This window comes from Meles meles, chromosome 20 (genome assembly GCF_922984935.1).
Source record: "Meles meles chromosome 20, mMelMel3.1 paternal haplotype, whole genome shotgun sequence".
Taxonomy (NCBI): Eukaryota; Metazoa; Chordata; class Mammalia; order Carnivora; family Mustelidae; genus Meles; species Meles meles.
Window position 1 is genome coordinate 13,700,829 of NC_060085.1, and position 14,149 is coordinate 13,714,977.

General features: G+C 52.5%; 2 protein-coding genes across 2 annotated transcripts; both read right to left on the bottom strand.

Annotated features, from left to right (window-relative positions):
• Window positions 1-3,521: 3,521 nt before the first annotated feature.
• On the bottom strand, window positions 3,522-8,965 carry TMEM221 (transmembrane protein 221). The gene is made up of 3 exons (XM_045992214.1): window positions 8,655-8,965; window positions 6,398-6,483; window positions 3,522-3,991 (listed from the first exon to the last, which is right to left on the bottom strand). The coding sequence occupies exons 1-3, from the start codon at window positions 8,963-8,965 to the stop codon at window positions 3,522-3,524; spliced, it is 867 nt and encodes a 288-aa protein (XP_045848170.1).
• Window positions 8,966-10,839: 1,874 nt separating this feature from the next.
• NXNL1 (nucleoredoxin like 1) lies at window positions 10,840-13,913 on the bottom strand. Its single transcript, XM_045989955.1, has 2 exons — window positions 13,588-13,913; window positions 10,840-11,230 (listed from the first exon to the last, which is right to left on the bottom strand). The coding sequence occupies exons 1-2, from the start codon at window positions 13,911-13,913 to the stop codon at window positions 10,840-10,842; spliced, it is 717 nt and encodes a 238-aa protein (XP_045845911.1).
• Window positions 13,914-14,149: the final 236 nt, after the last annotated feature.

The following is a 14,149-nucleotide window of genomic DNA, read 5'->3' on the forward strand; positions in this document are numbered from 1 at the left end:
AGCTGTGTTTGGTGGAGTGGGGGAGGTTACCTTATTTTGTAAAGGAAACTAAAGTGGCAGGTCACATGACTGTTTCCTGAGCCAGGTCTGTCCCAACTCCTGGAGAACACAGAGCGACCTGAGCCTTTGGCTCCAGCCCCAGGATCAGCCTCATCCCCTCTCACCTGATTCTGGCCGAGATATGAGGATGCTCGGTGTCCCTTCCAGGGCAGAGCCAGCAAGGCGGGGCAGGTTTCGACTGAGCTATGGGCAGCACTCTCAGCTGGCCTTCCAAGCTGGAACCTTGCATAGTTTTCAGGGCTCCTGTCCTGGGTCCCACGAGGATGAGCAAGGGTCAGATGAGAGTGAGGCTAGTGAGCTTGAGAGGTACAACATTTAAGGAGCTCATTCTAGTTCAGGAGCCCATCTGTACCTGCAGGAGCCTGAGAACAAGTGCCTCCTTAAACTTGTCTTGATTAAGGTGAAATTCACATAACACAGAATTCACCACTTTAAAGTGCACAATTCAGCAGCATTTAGTGCACTGACAATGTGGTGCAAACATTACTCCTGTCTAATTCCAGAACGTTTCTATCACCCAGAAAGGAAAGCCCGTCCTCATGAGCAGTCACTTCCCATCCCCCCATCCCCCCCCCCACCCCAACCCCTGGCAGCCACTGATCTGCCCCTTCTCTATGGATCGACCTGTTCTGGACGTTTCTTATACGTGGAATCACACACTATGTGGCCTTTTGTGTGTGACTTCTTTCACTCGGCATGATGTTTTCGAACTTCATCCATATGTAGCGTAGGTCAGTGCTTTGTCCCTTCTCATGGCTGAGTTAATATTCCTATTGTATGGATTCATCACATTTTTAAAAAGATTTTATTTATTTATTTGACAGACAGAGATCACAAGTAGGCAGAGAGGCAGGCAGAGAGAGAGGAGGAAGCAGGCTTCCTGCTGAGCAGAGAGCCCGATGCGGGACTCGATCCCAGGACCCTGGGATCATGACCTGAGCCGAAGGCAGAGGCTTTAACCCACTGAGCCACCCAGGCACCCCGATTCATCACATTTTTTATCCGCTTACCTGTTGATGGCCATTTGGGTTGTTTCCACCTTTTGGCGGGTGTGACTAGTGCTGCTACGAACATGTCTGTCGACGAATTTGTTTGAAGACCTGTTTTCAATTCTTCTAGGTCTCCAATTTTGTACCTGCACCCTAGGCCTGGCCCTGGAGATGAGGCTGAGGGGTCCAGCTTCTGGTTTCCCTGCCCAGTCCAGGAGACGAGGTGCTGCTCGCTGGCAGACAGCCATGGTCCTTCCTCCTCATTCTCCTCTCCCACACCCCAGAGTCCCAGGGGACTGCCCTGTTCCAGGGGAGTCTCAGAAATGACAATTCCCAGTGTTTCTCCGGCACCTGCTGTGTCCTAGAACCCTCTGTGGTGGGGTAATGAGGTTCCAGCCATGGCCACCATGTGGCCTTATTTCCTGGGTCTCAGTTTCCCCACTATAAGTGGGGCTGTCCCAAAGATAAACCGAGGCTAGGAAAGTGCCTGGCACGTGCCTGCAGAACCAGGCATATGATAATGATGTAACACTTATTTACTTCTTTCTTTCTTTCTTTTTTTTTTTTTACTTATTTATTTCTAAAAGTAAGTTCTACACCCAACATGGGGCTTGAACTCATGGCCCTGACTGAGGTCAAGAGTCACACGCTCTACTGTCTGAGCCAGCCAGGTCCCCTGACATTTATTCTTTTTTTTTTTAAGATTTTATTTATTTATTTGACAGACAGAGATCACAAGTAGGCAGAGAGGCAGGCAGAGAGAGAGGAGGAAGCAAGCTCCCTGCAGAGCAGAGAGCCCGATGCAGGGCTCGATCCCAGGACTCTGGGATCATGACCTGAGCTGAAGGCAGAGGCTTTAACCCACTGAGCCACCCAGGTGCCCCCCCTGATATTTATTCTTATTTGATCTTTTTCATTGATATTTATTGTGGTCCCCGAGAACCCATGCTTACTGGGTGCCCCCACATGTCAGGCGCCATGTGGGACCTTCATGTGTGTTCTGTCTTCACTCCATTCCACCAGCCAGGAGGTCTATGCAGCTTCCCAGCAGCTCTGGGAGGAGGCAGCTGGAGTTGGAGTTGGTGGGCCACTCAGGTCTGGGTGTATCAGATCAGCAGGATCCCTGCCAGGGTCAGGCTTGAGGGACCAGCCCCCCCCTCCCCGAATGCTGTCACCTCTCTGTTGGAAAGGGTCCTAGGGGGGCTTGAAATCACTTTGTGGCTGAGCAGTCTCCTCTCCCTGGGCCTCAGAGTGCCTGTGTGGCTCAGGAAGGGACACACTAGGAGAATTCTGGGGACATCTGTCCATTTGGGGTGAGAGTGGAGGCCAGGCATCCCCACCCCCAGTGAAATTTATGCGCATGAAGATTTTTGGGACATGGCTCCCCAACTAGGGTCTACAAGGAATAGACCCTTGCCCCCCACTTCTGCCTCCCCACCCCACTCCTGTCATCCCACCCATCACCCCAGGCCTGGGCTTGACCACACAACATGTTTGGATGCAACTCGAGTGACAAGGGAGATAGCGAGGGTCAGAGTTTATTTGAGGGCTGCATGAGATGGGAGTGGGGCCAGGGCCGCCGGAGATCCCTGGGGCTCTGAGTCATCCACTCTAAGCCTTGGCAGTTTTGTGAGCCCCAGAAAGTGGCCATCAGCCCACCTTCTCCTGACACCAGGGCACCCGACTGACGACGGTACAGGTTGACATGCACCGAGGATCTACTGTGCACAGGCACCTGGACTGGCTTACACCGAGTCTCACAGGAGCCCTAGGAGGGGGAACTGCTTCTGGCCACATTTTATAAACAAGGAAACTGAGACACCGAGCAGCGAAGCCCACAGCCAGAAGGCTGGATCCAGTCGTCCATGTGCACCTGGGGCCCTAGGGTGCTCTGAGCTCAGCACACACAGATTTCAAATGCTCACAGCCTGGAAGAAGTTGCAGAGTCTGAGACTTGCACTGTCAGCAGCATGAGGGTTACAGAAACCCGGTTCGAATCCTGACTCTGATGCTCAGTACTGGCCATGGGACTCCTGGTGAGTCACTGCCCTTCTTTGGATCTCGGTTTCCTCATCTGTAAAATGGATGGAGACATTTAGAGAACCACTGTTTAAGCCCTCCCCTCCCCTCCTGCATCTAACATCTGGACAGCTACATTTTCCAGCCTCCTTTGCCCAGAGATGTGGCCATGTGACTCTGTTCTCGCCAGTGAGGTATAAGCAGGAGGGTCCCAAGGCCTCCCAGGAAGATTTCCAGGTGCTGAGTGCCCCCTGGTCTCTGCCTTTCCCTCTGAGAGAGGAGGTGAAGGCTGGAGCCGTGGCAGCCATTTTGTGACATGAAGCCACCTTGAAGACACAAGGCACGGATGCTGAGAAATCAAGTCATACTGCTACTGTGGCTGAGCCTGGACCTATCTTTACAGAGTCCTCTTCCTGCTGCCTGACAGCAGGTCTCTATCCCTGATCCCTGGGTTCACACCAGTGTAGAGTCCTTCCCTGAGCCCCGTGACCGGTGGCCCAGCATGCTACGCATCTCATGGGTGACCCCTTCCCAGTGGCCCCTACCAGCCGACAGTGTTCGGTGCAAGCGGGATAAAGGCAGTCTGCTCTCCTGGCCTCCCCCCATGGCTGCAGGTGCTGTAGCAGTGACTGTGGGTCTGAGGGGGTCCCCAGGTTCTGGGCAGGATGAGTAGGGGGTCTGGTGGTGGGTACCCTGCTGGGGCTGAGCCCTGGGGCTGGCCTTGGAGACTTCAGCAGGGCGGACAGGGTCGTCTTCAAAGTGTGGTGGGGACAGTTCATGGAGGCCACGGCGGGTGGCCCGGGCAGCTCGGAGCAGAGTGTGGGTCAGCGCCGCCACCAGGACCAGAGCACCCACTCCGAGGATGGAGGCGGCTGCTGCACCTGTCTCGATCTCAAAGAGCAGCAGGGCGTAGATGGACAGTGCTGGGGAAAGAAATGGCTCTCATTTACTTAGTCAACAAATGTTTGCTCCCCAAGCTCTGGGAGAGCTCCCCTAAACAGAAGGCAGTCACAGAAACTTGTACATGATAGACACATAGCTTAACTATCTAATTCTCTTACACCATCATCACATGCATTTTACTGTAAAATGGTGAATTTTATGTTATATGTACTTGACCACAACTAAAACAACCCAGATCTCAGGCTTTCTGAATCCTATGATTTAACTTTGAGTGAATCACAGTCCCTCTCTGGCCTGTTTGCTGGTCTCAACAAGATGGTTTGTGACCTGACCTTGAGGACCGATCTGCACTAGCTTGTTGACTTGTCCAGCACCCAGTTGGCACCATTCTTTTTGATGAGGACTGCCCTGTGGACTGTAGGATATTTAGCAGCTTCTACCCACTTGATGCAGTAGCATTCTCCCCCTTCCCTGTCATGACAACCAAAAATGTCTCCAGATATTGGCAAATGTCCCCTGGATCAGCAGAACCTGTTCCCATTTAGAACCACCAGCCCAGTCCCTACCTTCACCCAGATCGTTAATGTAGGAGCACTGACCCGCCTCTCTGACATCATTGATGGGTACGGTGCTAGGCTTGGCCAATCAGAGCATTCCTTCCCCTGGTTGTACTGATTGGTGCAGGGCTATCACATGACCCAACCAATCAGAGCGAGCCCTGGGGCTTTTGACTGGGCTGTGGGTAGGGAGGAATTTTCTTACTGCTGCAGTGGGGGAATTGGTCCAGGAGAAGCCCAGAGTGGGCTGGAAGCCTTCTTGGCACTTTGCTGTCTGTCTTTATGCTTTCTCCGGCTCTGTACTGTTTGCTTTTAAGATGCCACATAGCATCATGTTCGACATATTAAAGTGAGGCCAATGACTTCTTTTGCTCTAAACATTTTTGAAAAGGTTTTTTAAATTATTCTTTTGGCTCCGGCTAGCAACAAATGGATGATTGGATGATTGGCTGGATGTGCTCGGGCATTCTTGCTGAGTGAGGTAATCTAACCTCAAAAGGAATCTAAATGGGAGCTCAACAAATTCTTAATTTAACACTTAGTGAGGCTGACACAGTTACCTTTTTTCCCTCTTTGTGAGTTTTCTTGTGTATTAGAATGAGGATATCTTATTCTCCAAGTCTCCAACAATTTTTTTTCTTTTTTTTTTTTAGCCAGCCTGGAAAAGGACTCAAGGTTGTAGGCCTTGTGTTGAAAGCACTTACAGATACAGGCATCTTTCCCAGGGGATAGCAGGTGAAGAGGTGAAACAAGAGGTGTTTCTGATTACCTTGTGGAGCACCTAGATCCAGCTGCACCTGACGCAAACCAGCCCCAATCTTTACAGTTACCTGCGTCACCCCCTCCACTCTCCTTTTTAAAAAACTCACAGCTGGAGCATTTTATTAAGTCTAACAGCAAAAGTTATGCAGAGTTCCCTGCACTTTATATATCCATATATACCCTTACAGTTCCATAATGATCCTAGGCTCACATCTCACAAATAAATAATTTAAATGTATCTTCTAAACTTCTATTTCTCTGTTGTAGGAATGAAAAAAAAAAAAAACCACAAACAGACAGTAATAGCAAACCCCTTGTTTTTCATTCAGCTGAATATTTTTTTCTTCTAGTAAAACAGGCTGTTTATAGGACTGCCAGTGGTCTGTGTATGTTTCAGCCCTGAGCCTTCAGCACCATCAATGCATTTTCCAAGATTAGAATGATATATAAGATGTTAGGATGCTTGATGCTTTGATTACTTTACTGGCAAGTGTGGGTGAGAGGATGTTGATCTAAGAAAAGTTGTCACGAGTCAGGGAAGGAAAGACCATGAGCTGTGTCCTTCTGGCACCCACATTTTTAGTTTTTGTTCTGTTTCATGTTTTGGGATTTACAACTGCATTTCTGGTTTATAAAGCATTTTTTTTTTTAACCTAAGCCATTCTTGAGCTGGAGGTTCTGATATTTGTAACCAGCAGCTTTTTACTAAGACCAACCCATGAAACACTATCTCCAAAAAACCACCAAGGACATGAAAACTTTTGTTCAAACCAAAGGTAGGAAACTGAAGAATCAAAAATGTTCTGAAGACCACTACGACTTATGAAACCCCTACTGAGGTCAGATGTCATTCACAGGCTTTCTCAGGGATTAACCTGGAATCCCCTTAGTAACTCCAGAAGGCAGGGAACTATGTAACCCCTCTGTACTGATGAGGAAACCGGGACACAAAGGGCATCTGCCCAAGGTCCCAGAGCAAGAAAGTGTCAGAGCCAAGAGTTGAACACGGGCAGACTGGCGGTGGAGCTGACTTCCGTGACGGGGCCATGACCCTTGGCCACCCCAGCCCAGGGCTCTACACCCAACATTCTAGCCCCCAGCACGCACCTGCTAAGTAGACAGAGACCCCACAGCAGAAAAGGCCAAGGGCCACGTGTCTGAGGAGGCGGCAGTCATAGAGAAACCAGTCAGACCTGAGGGGGCAGCAGGAAGAGAATGGGCTCAGGGGTTGGAGCTGGTGGGGGAAGGCCAGGGAGGCCCGAGATCTATGTAAGGACCCGTCCATGCATCCATCCATCCATCCATGCATCCATGCATCCATCCACCCATCCACCCATCCATCCATCTCTCTATCTATCTACCCATTCATCCATCCTTCCAGGTACCACTACTGTCTACCATCTACACATCCCCATCGATTATTCAACCATACAGCCATCCATCCATTCAACCGGACCCTATTCATCCATCCAACCACTTACTGAAACAGCCACCATCTGTCCATCCATCCATTTGCCATTCACCACCATCTACCCATCCGTCCTTCCATCCGCCCTTTCATCCTTCACCCACCCATCCATCCACCGCCCATCTCCCCCTCACCATCCATTGATCCAACCAACTATCCATCTGTCCATTCATCCATTCCTCATTCACCGCTCCTCCACCCACCATCCTTTCCCCCTCTTCTATGGCCCATCTGTATACATCAGTCCATTCAAACATGCAACACTCATGAGGCAGCTATTATGCCCAGACACTAGCTGTGCACCTGACTTCCATTATTTTACAGACCATAAGCTCATTTGGGAAGTAAAGAAACCAGGGCTAACTTGTTTATCAGACATGGTAGAAACAGAGATTCCCAAGAGCTGAGACTGACTGAAGTCTTCCTTTTGAGCCTGGCACCATGCTGAGTGCTTCTGTTGTGTGCGCTCTCCCTTCCCCCCTCCTGGAGGCTTAAGAAACAGAGGCTCTGAGAGCTTCCATTACTGCTCATCTCCCACTGGTACAGCAGAAGTGGCCTCCTCCCCAGTTTCTCCACCACCTGACCTCATGCCTCCTTTTCCCACAGTGGCCGGAGGGGTTATTCCAAACTGAAGTCAGATCATTCCCCTCCTTTCTCACAACTCTCTCAGGCAGAGTAACCCCCAAAGTGTTCACCACAGCACAAGAAGAGCTACATGGTCCAGTTCCTGATTTCTCTGCCCTTATCTCCCTGATGTCTCCCTGCGGCCACATCAATCACCTTGATCTCCCTCTAACACCCCAAGCTCATTCCTGCCCCAGGTCCTTTGCATATGGTGTTCCTCCTGCCTGGATCACAGTCCTCCAGATCTTCCGCCTCCTTCCCTTCTTCAAGTCTCCGCTCAAGCCTCTGCTGATGGTCCCATTTCAAGCCCCATTCTGCCCTCTTTCTTGGCATCACCCCATTTTCCTCCTTTCCCAGCATTCAACCTCACTTAACGTTATTTGTCTTGTCTCTATTGTCTACCCCATGAGGACAGGTCTGGGTCCACCTGGTTCCTGCTGTGTCTTCTACTCCTGGTGCTGGGCTCAGCCCCCTGAAGACACCCAACACATATTTGTTGACTGATACATAAGTGCATTTCAGCCTCCCCTTGAGCTATGGAATGGATAGCGCACACTTTAGGTGAGATCAACCCCAGTGGTGGAAATTCCTATCCATTCAAAATCAAGGAATCAGGGACCCTGATTCTGGCTCCCCTCTCCCAGCATCCTGAAGGGGAACACTGGGAAGGTTCTTCGCTCCATTCCCTGTCGCCTGACACCTGCTTCCCCCAGTGTCCATGTTCCTGAGCTCAGCTGCCTGAGGAAGGATCCCCACCCAGGACCAGAGCACAGGCTCTGGCTCTACCAGAAGGAAGTTCAAATCTCCTCCACCCTCTTCCAAACCAGGCAGTCTAAAAGAGATCAGCCTCCCCTGTGTAAGGGAGGCAGGAACACCAGCCTCACAGGGGTCGCGGGCCTTCACTTGGTTAGTCCACAGAATGCGAAAAGCACATAGAGCTTAGGGTTCCCTCAATGAAAAGCGCTGTCAACACCAGGGCCACCCGGCCCTGGGTCCCCAATGACTGCAGTTTCCACCTCTGTAAAACGGTGGGTTTGGGGGAGGGGGGGTTGTGCGGCAGTCGGTGCACTCCCGGTGGAGGGAGGGATGGAGGGAGGGAGAGATGATAACGGGAGTAGGGGGATGGAGAGGGGAGGAAGAGAGGACGGGAAGGAAGCAAGGAAGAAGGGAGAGGGGACGCTCTCCCCCAACCTGAGGTCCCGACAGGGGCAGCGGCTCGCCTGGGCTTGCCCAGCCCCCAGCCGGGCCTCGGGGCGGAGGGGCCTGTCCTACCTGCCGGGGCCGGGCCCCCGCGCCAGCTCGGCGCCCAGGTGGCCGCAGAGCGCCGCGAGCAGAAGGCAGGTGAGGCCAAACACCAGGGCGAGCGCGGCGAGCGCGGCGGCCAGCGGCAGCAGCGCCCCGGCCGCGTCCTCGGGCAGCCCGGGACCGGCGCCCAGCTCCCCGTCGGCGCGCAGTCCCCGAAGCTCGGCGCGGCCCGCCTGCAGCTGGAACAGCAGCTGCGCTCCCAGCGCCGCCAGCACGGCCGCCGGGATGCCCAGCAAGGTCATCGCGGCCAGGACCCGGCCGCCGTACGACCGGGCCATGACTGGGGGTCTGTGAGCCGGGTGGGGGTGGGGGGCGGTCGAGGAATAAAAGAGATTTTAGCAGGGCAGGAGTGTTGGGCGGGCGTCCAAAGGTCCCCAGGAGTTCCGAAGGGGGCGGGACCGCAAGGGGTATCTGAAAGTTGAGGGGCCGTAGAGGGATTGGTGTGCAGATCGCCGTGGGGATGAGGAAACTCTGCGAAAACTTGGGTCAAAGTCTTTCTCCTCCCTCCAGGGACCCTGCGGGCGCCCCCTCCCGGCCTCCAGGTCCTGGCCGGGCGGGGCCGACGCGGAGCGGGGCAAAGAAGGGACAGAGGCGGCCCCAAGACAGGAATGGGCTCGGTGGCTGGATCCGGGGAGCCCCACAAGCCCCTAAACTCATTAAAGGGACCGCCACACCGCCCACTGCCCGAAGCACCTGTTTCATTGCTAAAAAAACAAAAAAAAAAAAAAAAAAAAAACTTGAACCAATTTTTAAATAATTCACTTTGATACTCGGTCTCTTTACCTGTGGACCTTGCAGTTGGCTGCGATTTCCCCCCTCCGTTGGACCTTCTTTTAAAGCTTTGCCGAAATGTCGCCTCCTGGGCGAGGACCTTTGGCGGCCCCGGCTTGAGCAGACACCCCTGTCTTTTGCTGTTTGACTTTGTTCTTCCCATGGCCCATATTTTTGGTTATTACCTATTCTTTTTTTAAATTTTAAACATTGAGGTGAGACTTACATGACCTAAAAGAAACCATCCCGACGTGAACAGTCCAGTGGTATTTAGTACATACATAGTGTTGTGCAAACAGCATCTTTGTCTGGTTCTGGAACATTTTCATCATCCCCAAAGGAGACCCCATCCTCCTCCCCTAAGCCCTGGCAACCGCTCACTGATCTGCTTTCTGTCTCTGGATTTGCCTGTTCTGGACATTTTATATAAATGGAGCCAGAACCTATATGACTTCCTGTGTCCCGTTTCTTTCACTGACGTTCATCTACATTGTACCGTGTATCAGTTCTCCGTTCCTTTTAGGGTCTGAAGAGTATCCCACTGATGGATGGACCACATTGTGTTTATGCGTTTGTCTGTTGAGGGGCATTTGGGTTTTTTCCCATCTTTTAGCTGTTGTGAATAGTGTTGCTGTGAACACGCACACGGTTATTTGTTTGAGTCCCTATTTCTTTTGGGGTTTATACCTGGAGTGGAATTGCTGGTAATTACCGTTATTCTGTATTTATCTTAGGGAGGAACCTCAGATTGCTTTCCAGAGCAACCTGCTCCCTTTTACCGTCCCACCAGCAATGCCCGAGGGCTCCACTCTCCTCAGTTCCCTGCTAACACTCATTAGGCGCTGGGTTTTGATTATAGCCATCCCGCTGGGCATGAAGTGGGATCTCACCGTGCTTTTCTCTCTCTCTCTCTTTTTTAAGATTTTATTTATTTATTTGACAGACAGAGATCACAAGTAGGCAGAGAGGCAGGCGGTGGGGGTGGGGGCAGGAAGCAGGATCCCTGCCGAGCACAGAGCCCGATGCGGGGCTCGATCCCAGGACCCTGGGACCTGAGCCAAGGCAAAGGCTTAACCCACTGAGCCACCAGGCGCCCCTCACCGTGCTTTTGATTTGCATTTCCCTAAGTGCTAAGGAGGCTGAGCATCTTTTCGTGGGTTTGTTGGTCGTTTGTGCATCTTCTTTGGAGAAATGCCTCTTCAGGTCCTTTGCCTAGTTTTGAATGGGTTGCCTGTCTTCTTGCCGTCCGCCCCCGCCTCCCGCCCCGCTGCACTTTACATCTCTTGAAGCCCTGCTGGTGAGTCCGAGGGCCCCCTGCTGGGGGCTGGCGCTGCTCCCGGACGCCGCGATGTCCGCCTCGAGTGTCCCCTTCTGTGACGCCTTAGAGTCTGGGGCGGTAACTCCTCGGGAGGTCGCAGCCCCGAATCCCTACGCGCGAGTTCCCCGCGGGGGTCAGAAGAGCTCCCCGGCGCCGCCACCCTCCGCCCCGCCCTCCGGCTCCGGCGGGCTCCCGCTCCTGGGGCCGTGCTTGCCCCGGGCGGTACTTGCAGCGGCGCAGCGGCTCGGTGAGGCTCCGCGGCGCGGGGTCGTCCTGGTCTTCCGGCTGCAGGAAGCTGCGGTCCAGCAGCTCCGCCGCCTCCTGCCAGTTGGCGAAGCAGGCCGGGCCCAGGCGCCGGATCTCGTCGGTGGCGTCGCGGGTGAGGACGTCCCCGCCGGGCTTGAGCACCACGACAGCCGGCAGGCGCTCCACGGAGAAGCGGCGCCCGAGGTCCCTGCGGGGCGGGCGCGTCAGTCCGGTCGGAAGCCGGTCCCCGATCCCGAGCTGGGGAGTCACACACCCCTCCTCCCAGGACTCACGGAGCGCCTTCCGTGTGCCCGGTGTGCGCTGGGGGTGCCCGGGGACCTGGCCAGGCCGCAGTGGCCTCTGCGCTATGTCTCCAGTACCTCAGACAAGCTACCGCCTCATATATGTCATGTCATATCATGTCATATTATATATGTTATAACACATCACAACATGCACTATGTGGAACATACTTATGCTAAAAACGTATACTGGGGCGCCTGGGTGGTTCAGTTGGTTAAGCGTCTGCCTTCGGCTCAGGTCACGATCCCACTGGGATCCAGCCCAGTGCCCAGCGTTGGGCTCCCTGCTCAGCGACGCCTGCTTCTCCCTCTCCCATTCTCCCTGCTTATGTTCCCTCTCTCTGTCAAATAAATAAATAAAATCTTTTTAAAAAGATAAAAAAAGAAAAACATATACTAAAAAATGACTCATTTTTGATGCAAAATTTGTTTTTAACTGGGCATTGTGTATTTTATCTGGGAACTCTGTGTGTGTGTGTGTGTGTGTGTGTGTGTGTGTGTGTGTGTGTGTTCCTGTGTGTATAGGGTGGCAAGAAGGGGGGTAGGAAATCGCTCACTCTTTGTCCAGACACCTAAGCCACCCTGAGTAGGCTTTGTCCAGAGGACCCTGTGTCAAACGAGGTCAGCAGGTCCGAGTTTGGCTCTGACACCCTCACAGCTGACATTTCTACCCCAGGAAGGAAAATGTTGCCACTTTGCAGGAAAGATCCCCCTCAGCGGCAGAGAGGGCAGAAGGAGGGAGCAAGTGTCCTAACTGATAATGTTGGGTGGAGAATGAAGGTCTCTAGAAACTTCCAACTTGGGGAGCAAAATTAATGAAGTCAGAAAAGTGTCAGAAGCCTGTGACTCGCTTTCAAATGGTTCCTTGCAAACTTCCCATGTGTGTAGATAAAGCAAAAACATGGCCTGGTGCCAACGATTGCTGTGGATTTCATTGCATGCTTCTTCCAACTTGAGAGATCTTGGAAATCTTGATCACGAAAAGTTGAAATTTAAAAAGAAGGAAAGCCAGGGCACCTGGCTGGCTCAGTCGGAGGAGCGTGTGACTCTTGATTTCGGGGTTGTGAGTTCGAGCCCCATGCTGGGTGTAGAGATTACTTAAAAATAAAATGATAAAAAAAATTTAAAATCTAGGGGCGCCTGGGTGGCTCAGCGGGTTAAAGCCTCTGCCTTCAGCTCAGGTCATGATCCCAGGGTCCTGGGATCGAGCCCCGCATCGGGCTCTCTGCTTAGCTGGGAGCCTGCTTCCTCCTCTCTCTCTCTCTGCCTGCCTCTCTGCCTACTTGTAATCTCTATCTGTCAAATAAATAAATCTTTAAAAAAAAATTTTTTTAAAAACTAAAAAAAAAAAAAAAAAAAGGACACCTTCCTGCAGAAAAGGGGAGGGTTCTAAGATAGCCACGAGCTGTAGCATTGTCCATTGGGCAACTGGGTACACCACCTCTCTCTCAGCTCCGACGCCCTCCTGCCTGGCTCCCAGCTACTCTGAGGATATCCACTCCCGTTAAGATGGTGACCATGGTGCTGCTCCGCATAGTGCTTGCAGACCTCTCCCATCGCTTATTTTTTTTTAAAGATTTTATTTATTTATTTGTCAGAGAGAGAGAGAGAGAGAGAGCACAAGCAGGGAGAGCGAGAAGCAGACTCCCGGCTGAGCACAGAGCCCAGCATGGGACTTGATCCTAGGACCCTGGGATCGTGACCCCAGCCAAAGGCAGACGTTTAACCTGCTGAGCCACGCAGGCATCCCTCCCATCTGTGATTGCTTTCAGTTCCCTGAACTGCTGCTTTTTCTCTGATGGCCTCCCAGCCTTTATCTGTGCTGTGCTCTCTGCCTGGAAATCCTTCCCTCTCCTCACTCTTTCCTATCCTCCCTGGCCTTGGGGGTCTCTCTTTAAAACCAATTCTTCAGGGAACCATTCCCTGACCCCAAACCTCAGCAAAGTCTCCCCATTATATTTCCACACGGCATCCTCCCTTTGTCCTCTGGACCATTACTGCAGTTTCTTATTATATATGTATTTGAGTCTTTGTGTCACATCTGTCTCCCCAATTAGGTTGTAAGCTCCTTGGAAGCTAAATAGAAATGGGCATACAAAGCCCCTTGGGTGGTCCCCTCCCACCCCATCTGGGGACAGACTGGCACACAGGACATGCTCATTAATTCCAGCTGGAACAGAGGGAGCAATAAACAAAAACTTCACTTTCAGCAGAAATATCTCCTCCTCCAGGAAGCCCTCCCTGACCTCTTCTCCCACCTCACCTCCTTAGGTCATCCTCGAAGGGCAGGAAGAGCCACTTCTTCGGCATGTCCCTGAGGAACAGATCCTGCTGCTCCTCTGTGGGGTCCTGGGACACGTACACCAGAGCCAGCTGGGCTGCCCGCAGCACATAGAACTCATCTGTGAGCTTTACGAAGAAGTCCCTGAGGATAGGTGCAAAGGCTTGACATTGTGGGCAGGACCCAGAGCCGAAGAAGAGAAGCACCAGCCGGTTCTCCAGCCTGCGACTGAGCTCAGCCTCTGTGTCCAGCTCGTCCTGGTCACTGTTGTTGCGAATCAGGACGCGGCCGGAGAACAGGGAGGCCATGGCAGCCTTGGCTGGGAGCTGGGGACACGGCGGAGGGACTTTGTGTGGCCCTGGGTCTGCTGGCTGGTGGCTGGCCCAGGATTAGGTATCTTTAGGAGGCCAGTTTAGGACCTCACTAATCTGCTTAAACCGCGACCTGATTCTGTGCTGCCTCTGAGGGCTCCTTCCTGGAAGGAAGACAGCTAGAAATCCATTAAGAAAAAGTACAGGATTGCAAAGGAAAACAATAATCCTGA

Bases quoted from the DNA above. Each gene is read 5' to 3' on its own strand.
- NXNL1 (XM_045989955.1), bottom strand. From the start codon at position 13,913: ATGGCCTCCCTGTTCTCCGGCCGCGTCCTGATTCGCAACAACAGTGAC. The intron at 11,231-13,587 runs GTGAGGTGGGAG...CCCGCCCCGCAG, and splicing joins TTCGAGGATGACCTAAGGAG to GGACCTCGGGCGCCGCTTCT.
- TMEM221 (XM_045992214.1), bottom strand. From the start codon at position 8,965: ATGGCCCGGTCGTACGGCGGCCGGGTCCTGGCCGCGATGACCTTGCTG. The intron at 6,484-8,654 runs GTAGGACAGGCC...CTGCCCCCTCAG, and splicing joins CGGGGGCCCGGCCCCGGCAG to GTCTGACTGGTTTCTCTATG. The intron at 3,992-6,397 runs GTGCGTGCTGGG...TTCTTTCCCCAG, and splicing joins GGTCTCTGTCTACTTAGCAG to CACTGTCCATCTACGCCCTG.